This window comes from Zingiber officinale, chromosome 5A (assembly GCF_018446385.1).
Source record: "Zingiber officinale cultivar Zhangliang chromosome 5A, Zo_v1.1, whole genome shotgun sequence".
NCBI lineage: Eukaryota > Viridiplantae > Streptophyta > Magnoliopsida > Zingiberales > Zingiberaceae > Zingiber > Zingiber officinale.
Window position 1 is genome coordinate 114,414,824 of NC_055994.1, and position 26,200 is coordinate 114,441,023.

The 26,200-nt window shown below is 36.3% G+C and overlaps 1 protein-coding gene across 6 annotated transcripts in view; it reads right to left on the bottom strand.

Moving 5' to 3' along the window:
* The window catches only part of LOC121981416 (putative ABC transporter C family member 15), a 77,806-nt gene that overhangs the window by 13,949 nt on the left and 37,657 nt on the right, over window positions 1-26,200 (bottom strand). For all 6 annotated transcript variants that reach the window (XM_042533930.1, XM_042533928.1, XM_042533927.1 and 3 more), the window contains one exon: window positions 2,440-2,745. In XM_042533930.1, the coding sequence (XP_042389864.1) occupies window positions 2,440-2,745 (306 nt within the window). The remainder of the gene's footprint in view (window positions 1-2,439; window positions 2,746-26,200) is intronic.

A 26,200-nucleotide genomic window follows, 5' to 3' on the forward strand; every position in this document is an offset into this window, starting at 1 on the left:
TTATTATTATTATTATAAAATCTAATACTTAACATATCAAATCACAATAGGCAAATCTAATTTAAACTTTTGTCAAAACATCAAGACCTAAGGTTGCACAGGACCCACTCGGGCATGATTATGCCAACACAAAGGCCTCTCTTTACATTTTGGGCTGCCTCCCATCACTACTATAAATAGATCCCTTCCATGTTGTTCAAATCACTCTAACTCATGCTGCAATATCTTCTCTTGAACTCTTCTCATCCTCTACTCTTTAAAGAATTCTACAACTTTGAAAATTCTTCTAGACTCAAAATTTAACTTGCTACTATTTTGAGTTGAAGGTTTTTGTATTTTAGAAGATGATTGGCGATAAATTGTAAGCACCAATGCAAGATAATATCATCTTATAGAGATATAATCCAACCCTTACATCAAACTTGATAAATAAATTTTATCTAAATGATAAGCCTATCCAAAAGGGTGTAACGACCCCTAAGAGGTGACTCGAAAGCCGATAATATTAAGTCGGTGAAGTATGATACCCAAAGAGTTGCATCTATTATGATGACTCTCTATCTACATCATCATATTGATGCACGACTAGTTCTAGCTGATGAGTTGATTGAACAAACCAAAACTTGTTGGATCAACTTATCATCATATTTCTTGCACACTACATTGTGCCTTATGTGCAGTGTAAACCTTATTTACCACGTCTCCATTTTTACCACAGTTGCATTATGTGATTATGTGGTCATGGGAAGTAGCCTCTACAGACTCCCCCTTGATTAAGAGGTTACTGCTAATACAACACCGAATTCTTTCATATGCAGGCTCATCAGCTGCTGTTGGACAAAGATTGGCATGTTGGTTTGCACAAGATTGGTGAAACTAGTCTCTAACCCTCCTCCATAACTCGGCAATATAGGGGGCATTCAAAAAACAAATGCTCTTGCCTCTCGACAAAATGTGCACTGCCTATCCTCTAAGTACTCTTGCCTTGAGCTGATGAGTTGATTGAACAAACCAAAACTTGTTGGATCAACTTATCATCATATTTCTTGCACACTACATTGTGCCTTATGTGCAGTGTAAACCTTATTTACCACATCTCCATTTTTACCACAGTTGTATTATGTGATTATGTGGTCATGGGAAGTAGCCTCTACAGACTCCCCCTTGATTAAGAGGCTACTGCTAATACAACACCGAATTCTTTCATATGCAGGCTCATTGGCTGCTGTTGGACAACGATTGGCATGTTGGTTTGCACAAGACAGGTGGAATGGCTCAGACATATGACTTCTTTAGACATCCTAGTTCAAAGAAAGTATGGACACAAACGGTGTGGAAGACTTACTTGCAGCCTAGTCACTCTACCACTTGTTGGATGCTGTCCTTGGGGTGTCTTTGCACCAAAGACAGGCAAGAGTACTTAGAGGATAGGCAGTGCACATTTTGTCGAGAGGCAAGAGCATTTGTTTTTTGAATGCCCCCTATATTGCTGAGTTATGGAGGAGACTAGTTTCATATACAGCAAGAGATGTCCACTTTCAGACGGGCTCTTAAGGATGTTTGGGAGATGTTACCGTGGGACTAGGGTATTAACGAAGGCTCGACATTTGGCTTTGTCTTCGTTAATACACTATGTATGGAGAGCTAGAAATAAATATATCTCTGAGGATGAGTAAATGAATGTTGCGCGGATATTAAGGAGTATAAGTATACATATATACTAGTCTTTAGAGGTGTACTCTGATCTGATATTCTGTTAGACATAAGTATCCGCTATAGATCATTTTCTGTACTCTTGACCTATGATATAATATTTTTCTTATCCAAAAAGATTACGTGTCATGTGAGAATTCACAATGTGCCTTGCATACGATGACTCCACTAACTCTACCTATTTCCTAGGCATAACTTTGTAAGCATGTATAATATCCCTATCTCCCTCGAAAAGTTATACTTGAATTAATCCCTACATTAACTTCCTGAAATCTCCAAAAGGTTCTTCTTCTTACCTCATTTATGTAAAATATTTTTATTTTGTATGCTTCCAATGAGATGTCAGAGTTCATCATGGTTGTACATGTCTGTTACGGTTGATTGGTCTGGTCCCACATAATCTATATAGGTTTAATGGTTTACTTTTTATCTAATTAAGATGTAATTCATTTCTCTTCCTGATCTCAACTATTTACTACTATTTGAAGCCAACTAACTTCGATAACAGATTGATGTAAAAAAAATTGTGCATGGAACCCAAGCATCTATTCGAACCTCTTTTCCTAATATGCTCAATCTATAGTGAGATAGGTTTAAACAAACAAATAATATGCATGGTTAAGAATTATAATTAGCTGAGGTCAGTATCATGTTAGTACTAATGATTCCTATTCTATTAATTAACTAGAATGTTGTATTACTTAAGTTTTGGACAGAATAACTTGCCTCCCATATTATGTTATCTGAGTATTCCTCCAAGGGATCAAGGTTTCCCCTTACTGTTCCCTCAAACATTGTCGGGTCTTGTGGTATTATGCTTAGTCTGGAGCGCAAATCATGGAGACCTATCTTAAGTATGTCCACATCATCAATTAAAATGCTTCCTTGTCTTGGTTCAACTATGCGGAAAAGTGCCTGTATCAAAGTTGATTTGCCGCTTCCTGTTCGTCCTACTACACCAACTTTTTTTCTTCCAGGAATGACACATGTTATGTTTTTCAAAACGGACGGCAGATGTTCTGCATATCTGACCTGTATAAATGATAAAAAGAAGCCACAAGTTACTCGCAGAAACATAATTTTTAAAGGCATTAAAAGAAACAAAAGATGTTGAATCAGAGTACTTCATATGTTGGATGGTTTATTGAGGTTTGCAATGCCTAGATGATTAATCAATATGGAAGCGAGAACAAAAAAAAATCAATCAGTTGTATTTGAATTTGATAAAAAATACTAAACCTTTTGTTGTTTCATTTGTATATCCAGTAATTGCCAAAAATATAATGAGCATAAGCGAAGCACTAGAGCTGAGTACATACACATAACTAGGAAGAATGATTCTCTCTTTCCATTTCTCTCAATTCAGAAAGATATTGCATTTTTTTCTCTCTATCATCAATTTGGAAATAAATCTCCCAAAATTGAAGATAACTCATCTTTCTCCCATCTTTGAAGGTGCCAAGTTTGGGTTGTTGCCTTGTTTTGAAAGGACATGCTTAATGATGATGAAGAAGGAAGTTGTTCAATCTCTCAACTCTCTATAACTTCCTCCCTTCCATTTTTTGGTCAATCTCTTACTTTCATGTATGACGATGACCATTAGGGCTACATGTGGCTTGGGCTATTGCAACCATTTTGAATTACGTTCTTGGTGACAATTACCAAATAGGTTGTGAAAGTTATCATTTTCTCCTCCATTAGAATTTTCTTTAACTTCAGTGAGCTTGCTTTAGGGCAACAATAACAAGAGATGATAGTTTTAGATACAGTACTTATCATCTACAACCTTTTTAGGTAGAATTCCTCTCCTTTGCTTAAAGAGCATTTCCAATGAATTAGGGGTCTCAATTTTAAGTATTGGTCAATGACAAGAATCAATTTCGACGACGACCATTTTTATTGAATTGTATTGAGTTGTAACATCTATCATCAAGTTACTTTAGCAAGATTTTTGCCCTCGATAGAAAGATTAATTGAAAAAGCATTTTTTTTATGCAAACAAGTGTGACATATTGTGTGTCATGCTACTTTTAAGTCTCTTGGGGCATAGGTGTTACATGTTTGGTATGATGATGTAAAGTGTTTTTGTTGGTGTAATCATGGTTTAAAGTGTCGTGCCGAAACAGTCGAAACAGGCGAAACGTCTCGTTCCGCTTGGCGACCGACATCGGCAAGACCCTAGCACCAGACCCATGACAGGTGCGACGTGTCGCATGACCCCATGGTCATAGCAGAGTGGTCGCTCGACCCTACAATAGTAGCGGAGAGGTCGCATAACCCTTCCGCTGCCGCCGTAAAGACATTGTGCGACCCCACGGTCACTGCAAAGGGGTCGCACGACCAACGTGGTTGTGCCGAAGGAATCATGCAATCCTCGCGACCATGGCTGGTTGCGCAACCCTGCGATAGCACCGAAGTCGTGCAAGCTTGCAAGTGGTGTCGGATTTCAGATTTTTTTAATTAAACTTAGGTTACTTTTTTAATCAACTCCTAGTTATGGTGGAGATAATCTAAAGAGACTTTATTAAACCCTAATAAAATTATCTAATTAATTTTATATTTCATTTATTTTAATTTAAAAATTATAATAAAATTTTTATTAATTTATTTAGCTATTTTCATATCTTTTCCTTTTTTCAAAGATTATTTTTTATCTTGTTTATTTTTTAAATATTTATGTTAAATATTTTAGTTTTTAATTAATATATTTTATATTTAAAAAAATACCGAAACTATATCAGCACGACACGATACGATACCGAAACCGTATCGTTCCAGTCCAGGACCGAAACCTCGGCATGGATCAAAATTTTAAACCTTGGGTGTAATCATGTTCGAAGTGATTCAATGCGACTTTCAATTTTAATATTTTGGCAAAAAGTTTAAGTTAGGTTTTATCTTATGATTCAATAAGTGTGTTTGAGTGTATAAGGACTTATAGGAACACACATGGAGCTTGGAGAATTTGTGCTCGACAAGGTCGAGTGATGATATGGATAATGACTTGGCGTGGCGTGGCGTGGCTAAAGTAGGACACTCAGTTATTGGATGCAAGTAGAGATCATGGAAGAATAATATGAGACATTCGAGTATTGAAGAGCTCTAGAGCAATGACTTGACATGGTCAAATTGGTTGTTTTATAGCTTGAGGTCCATAGAGAAGAGAAGGATGACATGAAACATCCAAGGGATAGCAGGACAAGGAGCATTAATGTAGCGAAGATGACAGATGACGAAGACAAACTATATGGGTCAAGATGTGAAAAATGGCATGTGGATATTAGGCAAAGGATCATGTATATTTGAGGGAACAAGTAACCTGATGGGAGGTTTGATGAGGGGAGGTGGAGTTGAGCTGCAATGGTAAGACTAGTGATAAGCTATGAAAGTTGATGACTTGTATGCATGGAGCAAGGGTAGAATTCAACTTAAGCAAACTCGATCATTAAGGTGATCATAGTTAGGAACCTCTTTGTCTGGAATCCAATCAACTCATAGATGACTATGAGGCAAGTCATCAACTAGCAAACCCTTAACATTGTTTGTGGTTTGAACCAACTTATGATTTGGTTTAATATTTGTATGTTGAATCTAGTCAACTGATGACTGAGTTGCTTGGAAGGACCTTCAAGTACTTCAAGGAACAAGAGCACATTGTGTGCTTTAAATGCAATCAAAGGTGACACTAGAAGAACAAGTGTCTACTCATCAAGAAAGAGGTAAATTAAGTAGTGTTGAATAAGTTTCTACTAGCCCAATTCGTAGGAAAAGGAACCAAGAACAAGAACCATATTGTTTGTTTCACATGTGTAGAAAGAGGTCATTACCACTCAAAGTTTCCAAAGAAGGGGGTAGGGAAGAAGAAGAAGAAGAAAATAAAAGAGTGGAATAATGGATGCTCATGTTGAGGGGGAGTTCCAAAGGTATAGGAGAAGGTGTGTTCTTCTTATTTGAATCTTAATTCAAATGTAAATTCTTCCATGAATAGGGTCAATTCGTATGTTCATTTACCTATTCAAAATTATGAGTTCAAATATCATGATAGGTCTAGGAATACATGTCATGATAGAACTACTTTGCCTAGGGATAGATAAGTAGAAAATAAGAATCTAGGCAAGCATGTTCAAAGGAGACAGAACACTTCTAGTCTTATGAAGCTAAAATTGGAGATTCAAGCTTTAAGGGAAAAACTTGAGAATATGGAAAAAAATCTTAGAAAAATTTGTTAACGGGTCTAAGAACTTAGATGTGATGATTGAAAGGCAAAGGCCTAAGGATGATAGTGTAGGACCACCAATTTACAGCTAGAGGGGGTGAATAGTCCATTCATCTTTCAATTTATTTTCATCGATAGTACTTGTCTACAATATATGAATGCACAACAGAAACATGAAAAAATAACACAAATAGGAAACAATAACAAATCATTCTTTTACATGGTTGACAATCCTTGATTTCTACTCTACGATCTATAACCCTTCAATGGGTCAACCTTGATAACGTCGTTACTTTTCTCTTTGTCGAACATAAGGCGAAAAACCTCTTACAATATTCTATTCTTATAGAAATATAAAAAAACACAATAAATACAAGTATATATGAAATTATACAATAAAAGTTGTTGCTTTGTAAAATGGTCACGAGTTCAAATCCTGGAAATAGCCTCTTGCAAAAAGAAAAGTAAGGCTGCGTATAATGGATCCTTCCTCGGGACCCCACATAGCGGGAACTTCGTACACCGGGCTGCCCTTTTTTATGAAATTAGATATTCGAGATTTATGGTATCAGAGCTAGCTTAAACTAATGGCAGGATAAAAACCTCTTCGAGGGTAACAGTAAGGGATGCTATATTACCATTTCTCTTTTGAAATTATCTCTTAAATCAAGAAGTCTGTAGAAGCTAATATATTGGGAAAGAAGTCACAGGCTGGAAAGTGGAGACTCGATATACATCCTTGGTCCGGTGTTCCGCAAGGCTAGTAAGTGCGTAAGACGATAAGCTGAAAAGCCCAATGATAAGATATTCTCATATATTATAATTCTACTGATAAACTTGATTAGAAGACAAGGTTTTAGTTTCTAATATTTTGTGACAAGGCGACCGAGTTTGTTAACTGATTGCAAAAGATTGCAGAGCGCGAAAGGATTGTAGCCAGTCAGGTGAGCAACTGAGCATGAAAGTTTTATGAACTCCTAAGCTATACACAAGAGTTAGAAACTATTAAAACCTTTTATATGTCAGAAAAATTGAGCAGAATATAAGAGAATGGTATACTAGCTCCCGAACCATAAACCTCGAATATCTTGATCTTGCTGAAGTAGCTAAACCAACACTTTCTGAAGTAGCCAACAATATAGGAGTTATTTTTAACCATATATCACTCTTGTCAAAAGTCTCCTTGAAAAATTTCTATACTTTGAGAGAAGAAAACAAGGAGCTTAAACACAACATATTCTTGCTTCAAAAGACTATAAGTTCACTCCAGAAGGAGATACTAGATCAAAAACCCCTTACTCAAACTGAAGTAAGAAATTTGGTACGAGAAATTTCGCAGCAACCAAAATTAGTTGAAGAAGAAGCTCTCAAATTAACAGAGGAGCTAAAAAGAAGTGTAAGGAAGGTAGAGCATCTTGTTAACGAGGTTAAACAACTAATAGGTGGATGAACCTGGAAGAGCAAAAGGATAGTCCTGACTATAAGAAAGCCTTGAAGATTACTGAAGCATTAGACACCCCTACCTATGGTTTCCTAACCCCAGCGGAATTCAAGACTGCTTTTGATTTACAACGAGCTATAGTCAAGCAAAATAATACCCTTTTATCTCTTGTTCTTAACTTAACACTACAGGTTCAGGAATAACAAAACTTGGTGAAAAGAGGCCCAACTGCCACAATAACCCCTACAACCTCTTCAAAAGAACTTGAGGATTCTATTACAGATCTTACAAGAAGGATTGGAGGTTTAAATCTGGAAAGTGATCCAATAATTCCCAAGAAGAAGGGCACCATTCTCGTCTTAAAAAATCCATCAGATATTCTTAAAAACGAAACAAGAAAATGAGTAATAGGCCTCCAGCTGTTATATATTCAACAACAACTATTCCTAGTGCTGAAGATCAGATACGAGATCATCGCCAGCATCAGAGGCGATTATATAATTTGCAACGACGACTCATGCCAAGCCAGCAAAGATTCAGAAGAACAATTGAAACACAGCTGAGTCCTAAAGCCCAGTTAAACATTTCTAGAACACAAAGAGTTGGTATGGTTCCAGCAGAAGTTCTTTACTCAACAGGATATAGACCTACTCAGCACAGGGTTTACCAGCATTACTCAGAAGAAGACATATTGTGTATTGAAAATAACCAGGTTGATCTGCCCCTGGTCACTGAACAAAGTCATTAAACTTTGCGGGAAGCTGGCTTCCAACATATTCACATTGGTCTTATTATGGTACGAATTTATGCTCTCCATCGTCGTGATACAAGTGTCATAGCCCTAGCAGTTTTACGGGACACAAGATGGTGAGATGATAGAGCAATCATTGCCACTATGGAGATGGACTTAACACACGGGAAGCAAGTGGTCTACGTAATACCAGATATAATGATGAGCATAGAAGACTTTGCAAATCATATGGAGCTCTCTTTTCAAACACATGGTTATACCGAATGGCAAGGCGGCACAAGCATCCTCCTTATTACACAGATGATGATTGGCAGGTTAACAAATACTAGCTTTACTAACTTTGCCTATAATGTGCAAAATGTGGCAGATTATCTGGCTAGTCAAGGGATACACGCATTACAAGGTACCCGCTTCACAACGGCTCAACTCCAACAGCAGCGATGGATATTACGACCTTCAATTCGACGAACTCCAATAGCACCAACCCAAGTTCGCACAAGAACTTTATTGGATGGAAGCATTTCTTTGCAATTTGAAGAATATACACCAGTGCCTGAGCAACAAGCATATAGAATAAACCAACATGATGAGGAGCTAGATTCACCAGAAAGAGAAGTCTTAGCTTATTTATCAATTGAGGAGCCTCCAGTTTTAAGAGTAAAGAAGCTACATCCAGCTGCGGAAATTCCACAAAGATGTACTAAAGGAGCAGCGGGGTATGACATTAAACTTATACAATCTTATGAAATATCCCCAGGTGACAGAATGTTACTTTCTACTAGTATTGCTATACCCGATGGACACTATGGAAGAATTGCTACAAGATCGGGAGCAGCATATAAACAAGGCCTTCATATTGGCGCTGGAGTTATTGATTCTGATTACAGAGGTGAAATGAAGATTCTTGTTTTCAATTTAAACTATGAGACAATTCTCCTGCTAAAAGGAGACTCCATAGCACAACTTATCCTTAAAAAGATCAGTATCCCCCAAGTCTTAGAAGTCAGTAACCTTGATGAGACTTCTAGAGGATCATATGGATTTGGTTCCACAAACTTGACGGAATCCCCCCATCTGGAGCTTAATGATACTAAGTTCAATGAAATACAACAAGGCAAACAGGTACAAGAAAGCTCAATTTTTGATATCCTAATGCCTAAACAGTTAGTGCAGGAAGAAGAATATTGGCCAGTGACGTTACACAAAGATAATCCAAGCTCATCCATATCACAAACAAGAACATATTATGATTCGCCATTAAGAAGACTCGTCGATGGCCTTGAAAGCTTTGAGGAATATTATCAAACAAAGGAATACAACCAGTCATTGTCCTGGCAACCAGCAGAAAATCTTTATATGATTCATGATAATGAATGGATTAATCCATTTGCAAAAGGTGATGGGGTATTCTCTACTACCACTGATGAGGATTAGTATTCAGTGGCAACCGATTTAGACGAATATGTTGCTGCACTTGATAATAAAGAATCGGAGTTGGACTACCCAGTTCAGAAGGCCAACTCCCCAGTCCAGAAGAAATGCAATGAAAGCCTGCTAGCCTCTACATCAGCAATTTCTCATTATAATCCACCAACAGATTCGATTATGGGACCACCACAGTATGCACCAGCTACTATCAAGAAGGAAGCACCAAATGTGTATAATGATCCTGACTATTATGGAGCACGTATTGGAAAACTACAGAAGGCTTATAATAATGAGGCATGGATGCCGCCCTCGGCCCAACAACAAACAGGAGCTATGCTGGTACTTCCTGATAACATTGGCTTATATCATGATGTTCTAGATGGGAGTCTATTACAACTAATGTCGTAGATTCAAAAACTTGGGCTGATAATAGAATCAAGGTACAATACATAGAAAACCTTCTGGGAGAAACAGAAAAGAAAATATTTATTCAATGGAGAATGATGTTTCTTGATCAATATGATAGACTGGTTGAAGCGGCAGACGAAACCCAGAATGTGCTAACTCAGATAAGAAGGATAATAACTCTTGAAGATCCAGCTTCAGGATCAACTGCTGAGCAGAACCAAGCATATTTGGATCTAGAGAGACTAGTATGTCCTGATACCAAAAGTTTAATTTCCTATATGAATGAGTATAAAGTATTGACAGCTAAAACAGGGAGAATGTTTGTCAATGAGGAACTTTCCAGTAAATTTTATAGAAAAATGCCTCCTTTAATTGGAAGCTATCTTGAAAAGAAGTTCCAGGAAAGACATCAAGGGAACACCATTGGCGTACTCCTAAGAATACACCATGCATACCAGGAGTTGACTGAAATGTGTAAACAGTCATCCTTGCAAAGAAGCTTAAAAGATTTACAGTTTTGCTCTCAAATACCATTGTCGTCATATTACAATCAGTCGGCAAGGAGATATGGCCTAAGGAAGGCAAAAACCTATAAAGGCAAACCTCACAAGTCCCATGTGAAGGTAATTAAGAAGAAGTATCAAAATGATCGTGCAAAGGTACGTAAATGCAAATGTTTTATTTGAGGTGAAGGACATTTTGCATGAGAATGCACGAATAAAGTCGGCAACAAAGAAAGGATTGCAATGCTTAATGAACTAGAACTACCTGAGGAATATGATATTGTATCCATTGACCCTGAGGAGACTGACAGTGATGCAATATGCAGTATCTCTGAGGGCGAGCATGATACTGAACAATACTGCAGTATGGTAACAAATACCTTTCCTGAAACCTTATTTGTGCTAATAGGGGAAACTCAAGGATGGCAGGTTCAGGTGGATATTCCGGAGGATCAATTTAAATGTGAGCATGAATGGCAAGTTAATTCAAAAGTTAATACGCAATATATCCAATGCGTCTTCTGCAAAAGGATAACAGGAAAAAGATCCAGAGGGCATTGCACTAAATGTAAGTTAACAACATGTGTTTTATGTGCAGGAGATTATCTCAAGATTGGGTTCAAACCCACTCCTCCACCTTCAATACAATATGATGATCGGAACCTTATAACCGAATTAATCGGTTATACCCAATACCTAATGACTGAAAATCAGAGGCTGAAGGATGAATTAGCCAGGGTCATCAAAAGAAATCAAGATAAGGAAGACATATTATCTGAAGAATTACTGGAGGATTTGCAAGAATTATCACTTGAAGAAATCCAGAAAGGGAAGGAGCAGGTCAATATTTCTTATCTCGAGGAGCAGGTTGTTTCTAGGATTATAGATGGACAAGTCTCCCACAGAGGAACTCTTAATCGATTATATAATATCAGGGTAAAATTTGAAATCCCAGATTTACCACCTTTCAGTGTAAATGCAATATTGGACACCGGCGCGACCTCTTGCTTTATTGATATTCGAACAATACCAGGTCAGGCTATAGAAAATAATTCATATGTTATTATGATTAATGGTGTAAATTCTCAGTAGGAAGCCCGAAAGAAGTTAAAAACAGGATCTCATTCACATATGCTTTTGAGATGACACTGGGAAGAGGCATACAGATGGTGCTGGGCTGTAATTTTATTAGAAGCATGCAAGGCGGAGTAAGGATTGAAGGAAATGAAGTCACTTTTTACAAAAATATAACGACCATTGCAACAAATCAGAGTACAGCAGCAGCAATTGAAGAATTAAGCCTAGAAGAAATGGAGTATATTCAAATACAGGAGGAAGTATTCTTTACCGGTATAATTTCTAACCAAAACATTTTACTTAACATGGAACATTATTTACCAGGCTCAAAGATCAAGTCTATATAGGGGAAAATCCCTTACAACATTGGATGATGAATGAAATTCTATGCAAGATTGATATTATTAATCCTGATATCACTATACAAGATAAGTCACTTTCTAATGTTACACCAGCCTTGAAAGCATCCTTTGAACGCCATGTGGAAGCCCTTCTTAAATTAAAGGTTATCAGACCCAGTAAAAGCTGACATCGAACTATGGCTATGATTGTTCAATCAGGAACTTCTATTGATCCAGTTACTGGGAAAGAAATTAAGGGAAAAGAGCGTATGGTTTTCAACTACAACACTAAATGATAATACTTATAAAGACCAGTACAGTCTTCCAGGAATAAACACAATTTTGAAGAAGGTCAAAAATTCCAAGATTTACTCTGAATTCGATCTGAAATATGGCTTTCATCAGATCGCGATGGATCCTACCTCTATAGAATGGACGGCCTTCATTTGTCCATCTGGATTGTTTGAATGGCTTGTTATGCCATTTGGTTTGAAGAATGCACCAGCTGTCTTCCAATGAAAGATGGATCAGTGCTTTAAAGGTATGGAAGATTTCATTACAGTGTATATTGATGATATTCTTGTATTCTCCAATACAGTATAAAGCATTTAGAAATAATGCTAAGCATCTGTGAAAAACATGGTCTGGTGCTCTCTCCTACAAAATGTAAAATTGGGGTACCAAAGATTGAATTTCTGGGAGCCGAGATTGGGAAAGGTAAACTTAAATTACAGCTCCATATTATTAAGAAGATTACTGCGTTCAAAGATGATCAGTTGAAAGAAAAGAAAGGTCTTCGATCATGGCTTGGCATTCTAAACTATGCCCGCACATATATTCCTAATTTAAGCTCCAGGCTTGGACCTTTATATGAGAAAACGTCACCTCATGGTGACAAAAGAATGAAGAGTTCAGATTGGGCATTAATTCGAGAAATCAAGGCCCAGGTAAATCAACTTCCTGACATAGAAATACCTCCCGAAGGAGCATATATTGTGTTAGAAACTGATGGTTCCATGATGGGTTGGGGTGGTATATACAAATGGAAGCCCAAGAAGCATGACCCACGAAGTACGGAAAGAATCTGTGCTTACGCCCATGGAAAATTTCCGATGGTAAAATCAGTCATAGATGCAGAGATTTATGCAGCAATGGAAATTATGACAGCACTTAAAATTCATTTTCTTGACAAGGAGGAGATTACATTGAGGACTGATTGTCAAGCTATAATCAGTTTTCACAATAAAACTGCAAGAAATAAGCCATCCAGAGTAAGGTGGCTTACCTTCACCGACTACATCATTGGCACCGGTGTTAAGGTAAATTTTGAACACATTGATGGCAAACTAAACATTCTTGCAGATACTTTATCAAGACTGGTGGAAGGACAAGAGACAGTAGTTGTATTAATTGATGCAGAAGAGGAGGCCACAGCATCCAATAGGTTCCCCTTACTCACCAAGGATGAAGATCTTATCCATGATACGTTGCCTAAGAAAATATTCTTAAAAGAAGAGCACGACAAAAGGCGCCAGATGGCGAGGATTGAAGATGAGGCCATTGAAAAAGTGCTTGAAACTCTTTGTGAGCTGGAGCTTATTATCCAGATGAAGGAATATGATTTTAATAGACGAAGAAATGACGAAGGAGGACATGAAAGCTATTGGCACAAGAATCTAGACACCGTTCGGGAAAGCAGAAAAGAACTATTCATTGAAGGCCAGCGCATACAACAACTGGGAAGGGAGATAAAAGCAATTCCACCATAAAGACATCGTGAAAGCAAATGGTGGGCCCGTCTAAATTCAATGCACAAAGGATTTGAGCCCCGGGGAGCCAATCCTTTTAAAAAGCATAACGTGTAAAGCATAAATACTTAGCTGTAAAATAGGATATGTGTGCTGTAAGGGATAAAAAGGAATCCTTATCTGAGGGACGATGGGACTCAATAATGCACCCGCCTCAATAATTGATTCTCTTTACCTCCCTATTTATATCCTTGTATTCTGAAGGTTTGAGATCATCTTGAGCAACACCAAGAGACTCATTCCTCTAAGAGTTTGTTTCAGAGTTTGTTCTCTAAGTTTGAATTTCAGAGTTTGTACTCTAAGTTTGAATGTTTGCTTGCCAATTTTCCTTAAAAAGAGTTAATCTCTGAGAATTTAGCTCTGGATTCTCTTTAAATTTAAGGGCGATCCATTTATTACAAACGAATGAGATCTTACTTGCTTAGTTGCTTTGTATTCTCTTTAGAAGCTCTAAAATGCAATAACACTTCCCCTAGCACCTCATGGAATAGATCTCCTAAAGTCTCTTATCTAAAATGAGCGAATCTATAATCTTTTATCTAGATCACCATCAGTTAACTATTTGTGCACCATCGATTGCCTGTTTTGCTTGATATGACTAATATTGTAGGAAATGGCATGCCTACATCTTCATGATCCTCATTAATCATTTTTTGACATTACCTTTAGTTGATTGTTCACCATATATTTGTCGAGTTGATTTCTATAGTCAACTCAAGAATTTTATCTTCTAACCATTTTAGCCTTAGTCAATTGACCTAGTCGACTCCTAGTGCATCGTCGACTGCCCTAGCTGATTAAACAACCTTATGTTCATATTCAACCTATTTTTTTAAACTTGTGTTGAAAATACTATTCACTGAGTTAACTCTATGAGTCGACAGGAAATATTATTCATTGAATCGACTCTCTAAGTCGACTAAAAAATATTATTGATTGAGTCAACTCCTTGATTCGACTTAAAACACTATTCATTCAAATTTCTCTATGCTATGAGACCCCATGTCTCTCAAATTTCATTGTATGCTTAGTACAAGATAACCTTGAATTACTAGGACTTTATCCTTGCGTAAAGACTCCTTGCCTTTGAGACTATAACTGCTGCCCAATATCCTACTGCTTTAAGCCTAATAAGATTTCCATTTGCCTAGTCTTAGGTCATCCTTGAACTACCAAGACTTCCACTTCCTAAAATCTTCTCCTTTGGGACTTTCAACCTTGCTTAGAATTTAGTCACTCTTAACCTGTCAAGATTTCATCCCTTCTCAAACATCCAATCCTACATGATCTACCTATACTTCCCATCACATACCTAACATACCCATGATCTATTAAGATTTCCACCCACGCGCCTAACATCTAATCACCCTTACCTATTAGAACTTCCTCCATTTCTAATTCCCTATAGGACTTTCAACTACAAGTATTCAATCAACCATGACCTACTTTAACTTCTCCACTATTAAGTATCTACTCAACCTTGATCAACTTAACATATCACTCAACCATCAAATATATTGATCAGGTATCGAAATCCAATTCAGACCTAGTCAACCTTGACAAAGAGTTAATTGCACCAATAGCTAGCTTGGTTTAGGATGCCAATCTTCAATATCTAAGCTTTAGGTATCATCATATGCTAGGGTGACATTTGATTATGGTATGGGAGAACCATCTAGGTTAAACACTGCTAAAGTGATATTTGGACCTACAAAAATGTCTCAAGTATGGAAACTCTAGGGAGAGCTTCATGAGTCAATTTGGGACCCACGATCTTAAGGATCCAAAGGAAGGAATGCTTGAGATATTAATAGGGATAGGTTGTGCCAATGTGTTTAAGGATGAGTAGGGGGCTTATCCTACAAAATTGATACATTATAAGAATGTTTCATGAAAGGAATATATGGGAAATTTTTAAGAAATATGAAATTGAATTATATGAGATGCCAAATAAACTAATGCAATGAGTGTATTTTGGTATGGAATTGGATGATAAAAATGGGCCAGAATCAAAACTAGAACTTTAAGATCAAAGTTTTTAAAACTGTTTAGTTAGTTTTAGCATTTGTGTGCAACTTGGAATTTGGAAGAACTTTTGGTGTAAATCCACTTTCCCAAGTACACATTGGTAAAACAAATCTCTTTGCAAAATTTGAGAATTTTTGGAGGTTTTTAAATTTTTTTCATGAATTTTAGAATTTAGCATGAATTTCAGATGTGGAGTTGACTTGTATGTAGTCCACTAAACAATAGTTAGAGTCAATTGGCACATTGTAGAATGCTAAATCGACACATTTATCTTTGGGGAATGAACAACAAGGGTATTGATGCAAGGATTAATAAATAATCAAATCTAAAATTTTTATACGCAATAAATAATTTAAAGTTAGATATTATGTGATTTGATTTGTGTGTCAAATTTGCAAGTGCACATAGGTTAGGTGAATTGATTACTAGGTAAGGAAATGATGGAATTTTGTCATTAAAGTCCTTGATCTAGTCATAATTTTAGGAATATTCCAGGATCGTTTCTTATGTAACTAAAAATTGTAAAAGATATACAAATTAAAAAAAAAAAAAGTATAATTTGTCAAATATTAATTTTATTTAGTTTTCTTTTTATTAGTTTCCTTTTCTATTGTAAATTCTCTCTATATTAGCTTTTATAGAAAAAAGAACAATTCGACTCAGATCCCTTCAACAAAAAGTAGATTGATCAATTCTTGAAGCTGATAAAATCCAACTTCTCATTTAGTATTCCTAGTGTTTCCTTGGCACAAACAGGTAGCAATCCTAAAGCTCTCTCTCTTTTAAACTCCTCTCAATGGATCATAGATTCTTCTAGAGCCTCATCTCACATGTCTAGTTACTTTCACTTATCTAATATTTATTTTCCTTGTTCTGGAAATGAGAAAATTAAAATTACCAATAGTAGTTTTTCACCTGTTGCATGAAAAAGACATATTAAACTGACCGAGAAAATTAATCGCAATTATGTTCTTCATGTTCCTAAATTAGCTTGCAACCTTTTTAATAAACTATCTAAAGATTCTAATTGTCGTATTATATTTCTTGAATCACATTGTGAAATTCAGGCCCCGAAATCGAGGATGATGATTGGACGTGCTAGGATGATTGAAGGTCTTTACTACTTGGATGAAGTACTGTTAGTAATAAAAAAAGCTCAGAGCTTTAACAATATCAGTTAAAACTCGGTTCAAGAAAAAATAATGCTATAACACTATAGACTAGGACATCCTAGTTTTCTTTATCTAAAAAACTTATTTCCAGAATTATTTAAACGCATTAATTGTTCTTCTTTACATTGTGAAACTTATATTTTTGCAAAATCTCATCGTTTAACTTATTAGCCAAAGATTTACCAGGCCTCCAAACCTTTTTATTTGATTCAGTGATGTTTGGAGCCATCTAAAATTACTACTCTTTTTGAAAAAAATGGTTTGTAGTATTTTTTTATGACTATACACGTTTATGTTATATTTATCTGATGAATAAAAAAATCTGAAGTGCGAAATTTGTTTAAAAATTTTTACACTCTGAAAGCTAATTTCAAACCAAAATTTGTATTTCGACAATGGAAAAGAATATTTTAATGAGCACTAGGGTGATTTTTTAAAAGAAAAAAATATTTTTCATCAATCTACTTGCCGAGATACCCCTCAATAAAATGACATTGCAGAACGAAAAGATAATTATTTACTTAAAATAGCACGTGCCATAATATTTTATATGTATGTTCCTAAGAATTTATGGGGTGAAGCAACTTAACAGCCTCTTATTTGATAAACAGGATGACTAGTAAGGTGTTAGAATACTAAACACCTCATGATTGTCTTAAAAAAAATCCTGAAATAAGATTGTTTTCTTATCTGTCCAAGTTTTTGGATGTAATGTCTATGTTCATGTTCCATGTCAATTTGGTTCAAAACTTGGACCACGTGCTATAAAATGTGTATTCTTGGGTTATTTGTCAAACAAAAAGGGTTATTTCGATCCTCGAAAAAAAAAATTATGTGAGTATGGATGTGTTATTTTTGGAAACAAAACCCTATTTTACCAAAAATACTCTTCAAGGGGCAACAAGTGAAGTAAAAGATAATTTTTGGGACATTTCTATCCCGCTTCCCAATATCATTTTTCCCGACAATCTTTAAAATAGTCACTTACCTCTAGTGCCTAGTATTAGAGGCTCTCGATCAGAGGAGAAATACTACAAACTGATCACCGTGATCTAAGTTATGAACTTTAGGCTTATACTAGGAAGAGATTTCATCTAAGAAATAAAGACTCAAATGTCAAGCTTGTACAATACCAGTCTGAAAATTTAAGCTCTGGCATTGAAATTTTAGGTAACCCTATCCCAAGTCTAGCTTTGATTCTTGATCTTGATGTTCCTATAACAATTAGGAAAAGTGTCTGAAATTGCACAAATCATCCTATTGCAAATTATCTTTCCTATCAAAGACGGTAAAAAAAAACCATAAAGCTTTCACTTCTAGGATTTCACACTTGTTCGTTCCAAGAAATATACAGGAAGCTTTGGATGATTCGAGTTGGAAATTAGCAGACATGGAAGAGATGAATGCTTTAAGGAGAAGTGGCACTAGGGAGATAGTTGATCTACCCAAAGGCAAGAAATTAGTTTGGTGTAAATGGGTGTTTACAATAGAATGTTAAACTGATGGAAGCATTGAAAGGTATAAGGCTAGACTAGTGGCTAAAGACTTCACTCAGACTTATGGGATCAACTATCAAAAGACTTTTGCTTCAGTTGCTAAGATAAACTCTATCAGAGCCTTGTTATCTCTTGGAATAAATTCAGATTGGCCTTTACATCAACTTGACATTAAAAATGTATTTCTCAATGGCAATCTAGAAGAGGTGTTCATGAGCCTACCGCCAGGATTTGAAAAGAGACTTGACAGTGAAAAAGGGTGCAAATTAAACAATGCATTATATGGACTCAAACGGTCACCAAGAGCATGGTTTGAACGCTTTGGAATGGTTGTTATTAGTTATGGCTTCTTGCAGAGTCAAGCAGATCACACTATTTTATAAACATTCAAAAAAGGATAAAGTTGTTGTTTTGATTATTTATGATGATGATATTATCTTAACTAGCGATGATGAAACAAAATTAGCAGTCCTAAAGAAGAGACTTACAAAAGAGTTTCAAATTAAGGATCTAGGAGTCCTCAAGTATTTCTCGGAATGAAATTTGCAAGATCCAATAAAGGTATATTTGTTAATCAAAGAAAATATATTCTCCATCTCCTTGGAGAAATAGGTTTGCTTGGGTGTAAAATGGTTGAGTTCTGATTGAGCCTAACTTAAAGTTACAAGCTGAAAAGGCTGAAAAAAAATATTCTTGATCTCCTTCGAGAAACAGGTTTGCTTGGGTGTAAAATGGTTGAGATTCCGATTGAGCCTAACTTGAAGGGCAGGGAACTATATCAAAGACTCGTAGGAAAGTTGATTTACTTGTCTCATATGCGGTCTGATATCGCTTTCGCAGTTAACATGGTACGTTAGTTCATGAACTTACCCGGAGCATAACATTTCAAGGTCGTTTATAGAATATTGAGATATTTGAAAGAAACTCTAAGGAGAGGTTTATTAAACATGGGCATCTTCAAGTTGAAGTCCACATAGATGCAGATTAGCAGAGTGTTATGGACAGGAGATCAACATCAGGCTATTGTTCCTTTGTTAGTGGGAACCTAGTTACATGGTAAAGTAAAAAATAAAATGTGGTAACCAGAAGTAGTGCTAAAGCAGAATTCAGGGTTGTTGCCCATGGAATCTGTGAGGTGATGTGGATCAAAAGAATTCTTGAGGAATTGAAGATTTCTTACTCAACTCCTATGAAGATTTGTGACACTCAAGCTATTATTTTCATAGCTCATAATCTTATTCTTTATGATCGCACAAAGCATATAGAAGTGGATAAACATTTCATCAAGGAGAAAATCAAAACTGGAATAATATGCATGACATATCTTCCAATAGATGAACAATTAGCTAATGTATTAATAAAGGGACTACACAAGAAACAATTTGATAAGTTGACTAGCAAGCTGGCTATGGAAAATATCTTTAAACCAGCTTAAGGGGGAGTGTTGGAAGTTCTATCATTAAAGTCCTTGATTTAATCATAATTTTAGGAATATTCCAAGATCATTTCTTATATAAAAATAGATTGTACAAGATACACAAATCAGAAAAAATAATAAAGTATAATCTGTCAAATATTAGTTTTATTTAGTTTCCTTTTCATTAGTTTCCTTTTCTATTGTAAACTCTCTCTATAAAAGGAGAGTCTTGTACCTATTCTATTTAAAAGGGCAGCCCGGTGCACGAAGCTCCCACTATGCGGGGTCCCGGGGAAGGATCCATTGTACGCAACCTTAGCTTGCTTTTTGCAAGAGGCTATTTCCAAAATTCGAGCCCGTGACCTTTTGATCACAAAGCAACAACTTGCCCATTGTACCTATTCTAGTTAAGTGAAAATAATTATTTTCCTCATATTTTCAGTCTTGAAACCCTAGTAGGTCAAGCAGACTGAATACCAAGTAATGAAGTCTTAGTAGATCAGATAAATTAGATACTAAGCAAGGAAGCCTGGTAGATAAGGTGGACTAGAGACTAGGTAGCAAAGCTTGGGTAGGTTACGTGAGCTAGATATTAGGCAGTGAAGCCCTAGTAGATTAGGTGGATCGAATACCAAGCAATAAAGACCCAATTGGATAGGGAGACTAGATGATGGGCAAATAAGAAGTCTCGATAGGTCAGGTGATCGGATATATAGAGCAGGTAAGAAGTCCTAGTAGTTACTAGAAAAAGGTAAGTACAAGAGAGGAGACCACTCAGCTAGGTACTGAGTTGACATAGAAATCAACATGCATTTTGAAGTAAAAGTCAATCAAATAGTTGATAGGTAGTTAGTTGCTCTATTATTATATTTTATATGCTTTTGGATTAACTCTATGTTGTAGGAACACTAAAGTTTTCTAGGCATTCATATAAGAATTTCAGGCGATCAGAGTTTGGATGTCTAGAAAAGAAGTCAGAGGGACTAGATGATACGATGAACAAATACCCAGTCTAGATGCTGACATGACAAGGATAAAGTTCGATTAAATGTTGACGTGGTAGAGATAAGCTTGCATGCAAGCTATCAAAAGATTTAGCCAATAGTATACCCAGATAGAGAAGCAATGGTGGAAGTGTAGGATCATGTCTACGTTAGAGTGGGATGAATAGCATATACAATTTTATGAGTTGATAATATAACAATCAAATAAACAAACACTTAGAATATGCAGCGGAAATAAAATTAACTAATCAAGCAACAATAGACTAAATTTAATATGCACTTGATTATTAACTTAACTAAGACAACTTTCTTAACCAAAACAAGACATGCAATATCAAACTTAACCAATATTTATAACACTTGATCTAATTAATATTGCAAGACTCAAGTTAATAAAATATGCATATTCTTTATAAACAATCTCATTTCTAGAAAGCTTCTAGAGGAGAAACCCTTTAACAAGAATATAGATTAACCACAATAATATGAAAATGTAAGGAAACATAAACTTTATAAATGATATCATTTCTAAAAAGCTTCTAGTGGAGGAGAAACCCTTTAACAAGAATCAAAATTAAGCACAATAATATGTCAGGCAACAAACAAGGAATAGAAATTACAAGTTGGAGGTTGTTGATTGCTCTTGAAGAGCACGAACGCAACGTGTCAGCACACAAAAGAGAGAACAAGAGCACTTATAAGAAGTGTTTGAAGTAGTGAATGGTATGAAACCAGTGCCTCAAGCCTCCTTTTATAGAGCTCAGTTGAATGTTGATCTCACACTCTTTCGATCTGGAAGCCTTGCCGGTTGCTTGAGTATGCTGACTCGGTTGCAAAATTGATCCACTTTGACGTTGAATCACGATTGCTTCGCGAACTCAAGTCACTTGGACTCTGGGCGCCTAGAGCATGGTCAACTCCTATCTTGACCGTCTCCTTCAGATCACTAGATCACACCTTCTCTGGTCGTCGAAAAGATACTCTGGTCACTAGGACACTGAGGACGCTTGGACCTCGTTCTAGTCTACTAGAAGTTCTCACCCGGTCAGTTAGAACTTATCTCCAACTCCCAAACTCCTTTCGATCACTTGGAACACCAAGTAGCTTTGTGTGATACAAAGTTTGTGCACAAAAAGTGCTAACACAAGTTGAAGGTTTCAAACTACACTTGTTGCTCGAAACTTAACTTACCTTGTCAGGCACCTCCAGACTTTACCTTTGCCAAGTGTTCAACTCCCAACTAACCCACCGGGACTTCCATTACTAAGTGTTCAACTCCCAACTGACCCATCAAGACTTTCACCAGCTAGTACTCGGCTCCCACATCGGGACTTCCACTGCCTAGTACCTTACTAGGTCTTCCCACTATCATTGCCTATTACCCTACTAGGTCTTTCTACTAACTGTTTGGTTTTCTTCCAAGACTTGTCCTCTGTCAAGTTATCTACACCTGAACACTTGACACCCTTATTAGATCCTAAGGCAACCTAACTTCAAACTGACCATACATCAAAATATATGTTCGATGTGGTGCTCCCTGCATTAACAGGAAGGACTCTAGTCGATTAGAAAAGAGGATGTTGTAGACCGAAACAAGAAAAACATTAAGATCAAGCATAGATGAATTTCCATTTGGGCAACAAGAAAAGCACTATAAAAGGAGCTTAACAAGGGCATCAAAATGATCATCAATTCAATCAGCACAACATCAAGAAATCAATTCTCAAGCCTGTACTTCCAAGCTCTTCATTTAAGCTCCACAAGGTACCAAATAGCTCAGTATTTGTGTTTGATGTGGCCGATTGAAATAGGATAAGCAACAAAGATAGTGCATGGATGAATTTCCATTTGGGCAACCAGAAAAGTACAATAAAAGAGCTAGATAGGGGCATCAATATGATCATCAATTCAATCAACTCAACATTGAGAAATCAATTCTCAAGTTTCCTATGCTCCCAAGCTCTTCATTCAAGCTCCACAAAGCATCAAATAGCTCAGCATTTGTGTTTGTTTTTTTTAATCATTTTGAGTTGTTCTTTTGGCATTGTACTTTGTTTATATATCTATTCATTTGCTAATTTGTGAGGGTTTCTCCATCTCTGGAAGGTTTTCAAAAAGGAGAAAATTAGTGGTATATTTGGGGGGAGGGGTGATTCACCTAACGAATCAATAGGTCGAGTAGTAACCTAAGATTCCAAATCACATTAAATTACCTATATCATGTTATTTTCACTTCGTTGCTCAACTCATTTGTCTTATTGCTATATTAAATTGTTTCGACGGTTCATTATTTAGTTAACTATTTTAATCTTTCTTTGCATACTCTGTTTTATTTATGTAAAGGACTTAAACTTTAAAATTCATAAAGCAACTATTCACCTCTCCTCTAGCCGCATACATTATCTTACAAAGGGTAATTGATATTCATGACATGAGTCCATTGGGGGACTTTGAACACAAGTTAAGAATCAATTTAGATACATGAGACCAATGATTGGGACACTGTTGGTAGATATCTTTTTAATGTATGACAGAGGGAGAAAGAGAAAAAGTTCAAGTGGGAAATCTTATTCTCCTTTAGGCAGGCTCTCCTATGATTGGAACTTAGGAGAAGCTTGGTTTAGGAAATTGAGAAAAGACTACGAGAACCTTATTTGATGAATTGAAAGTTTTCTAGCTCTAGGGGGAGCTTAGGTGAAATGGGAGCGTAGACATAAGTCACGCTACATGATTTGCATTTTATTTGCATGTATTTGGTTTCCCTAATTTATATTGATTGACAAACATAAAAAATGAGGAGATTGTTAGTACAATTGTGCCTTAAGTGGTCTGATAAAACTTTGGATTTTGATGTTTAAGCAAAGGATTTAAGTTAGGCTTTACCATTGGATTTAATATATGTGTTTAAGTGTGCAGAGACTTACATGAATACACATCGAGCTTGAAGAGCATATGCTCAATGAGGTCAAGTGATGATATGAATTATGACTTAGCATGGCCAAGGTGACAGGCTTAGGCATGAAAATGAATCAACCCAAGCCAAGCCTAGATGTGTCTAAGTCGAGCCAAGCTAAGCTTAGCTATATTTAAACTTATTTATTTATTTATCAAGCGTGTTCAAACTTATTTATTAAAAATCTTATGAAGCACCAACTGAGCTTGAGCTTTTTATCTAGTTCAACTTACAACACTATTGTCCTTATAAATTAGGCTAAATTTTTATCTAATACATGTATTTTATTTTATTTTATTATTTTAACATATTATGAACAATTTATAAATTACTATATTTTATGTTTATGTATAAAAACTTAAAAATTAAATTTTACACAAGTTGATAAATAAGTTTATTAAATAATTATTCATGAACATTAACAAATCAAACTTACTAGTACTCAACCTTATTTATTTTATATATTCTTTTATTATTAGCCAAACATAAATGAGTCTTATTGAACTGAACACTAAGCTTATTCATGAACATCTAGTTCATTTCTAGTCCTAGGCATGCTTAGTGCTTGGAGGTCCATAGAGATAAGAAAAAGTATAAGGCATCCAAGGGATTGTAGAACATGAGAACATTGGTGGTGTTCAAGCAACTCTAGAGTGATGACTTGGTAGGAACATGTTGATAGCTCAATAGCTCGAGGCCTATAGAGATCAAAGAACGATGACATGGAGCATCTGAGGAAGCATTGAGGCAGCAAGGAGGATAGTCGATGGAGGTGCACTATGTTGGTGAAGATGTGAAGAGTGACGTGTGGAGATGAGCCAAGAACTTGTGTGCATTCGAGGGACTAAGTAACCTGATAGAAGATAGCTGAGGGGGAAAGTCAAACTATGATGGTAATACTTCGGTGGTGAGCTGTGAGAGTTGAATGCCCTATAGACATGAAGCTAGGGTAGAACTTTACTTAGGCATACTAAATCATTAGGACAATCATAGTTAGGAATTCAGTTGATTAGAATTGTAATCCACTCAACTAGTAGATGAGTCGATTAGTGAGCCAAATCAGTTGACTAGCAATCCCTAAACACTATTTAGGATTTATAGTTTTCACCAAATTGTGATTTGGCTCAATCAATTGATGAGGAATCTAGTTGATTGATGGATAGTCAACTCAAGTTAAGGAGCTAATGAACTGACTATTTCTATTCAGGTCAGATGTTGGAATTCAATCAATTGATGCTATAAGTGGAAAGCAGGAAAGAGCCTTCGTTGGAAAACTTTGCGATACAATAATAAGATATTCAATAGTTACAACACAACAATCAATTGATGGGTTTAGATCAGTCAGCTGATCAATCACATATCAGATTACATGAAGAGGTTTCGAAGGCTATAAAGGGGAGCTTGGTGGAGGCTTCCTGGATAGTAAAATAGTATTGGTTAAACCTATATATAAGCTCTCTTGTAATACTTATTATAATCCTTGTGCTAGTTAGAGGTTTCTCCACCTCTAGTAATTGTCTAAGGAGAAACTTAGCTACTTTTTGGGAATGTTCCACCCAAAAACATGGGCAAAAATCAAGAAGGCGCCCACTTTTTTCCAAATCATCAAAGGGGCGCCCCACTTTGATTTTTTATCAAAGGGTGCCCCACCCTAACACAAATATTCCCATTATTATCTCGCCTATATCTCCCGCCTAAATCGTAGCTACTAAAATTACAATAGTTGTAGCAGCTACGGTTTCATAGTTGCTACAACATGGAAAATAACCTTAATACAGACGACAAATTCTTCGAAGCCTCCAAAAAGGCTTTAAGCGATGTTTTTTTAGGCTAAGACTGGGCCATTATGGGTTACACCTAGTAACAAATGTAGATCTATGTCCCGCTTTGATTAAATATATTGTGAATCCCGTAGTTTAATCTAAGTCAAAGTTATGGCCCCTCAAAATTTACCTAACATTCACGTTATAACAACTATAATTTCTTAACTGCTACAACGCGCCCCCGATTCAAGATTTAGGCGGGAAATATAGAAGAGAGATAACAATTGGAATAGTATAATGAACGGTAGTTGGGTAATTGTACATGGGGGTGGGATGCTTTTTTAATAAAAAATCAAAGTAGGACATCATCTTGATTATTCCAAAAATAAGAAGTGCCCTTTTGATTTTTGCCCAAAAATCATAGGTCATGGAGTATTAGAATTGATGCTTTTGGGTGAGGCCAGGAGGCATGACCTTTGGGCATGTGAAGTATTAGAAGCAAGGCCTTTAGCTAAATTGGTGAAGACTTGAAGGCAAGGCCTTTGGTCATGTGAAGTCTTAACTTGAGACTTTTAGGCAAGAAGACCTAAAGACATGTAGTCATAGGCAACCTAGTCTTAGGCAACCTAGTGAAAAATTGGAGCATGAAGCTTGGGCGACATCATTGTGGATGATGTAGCA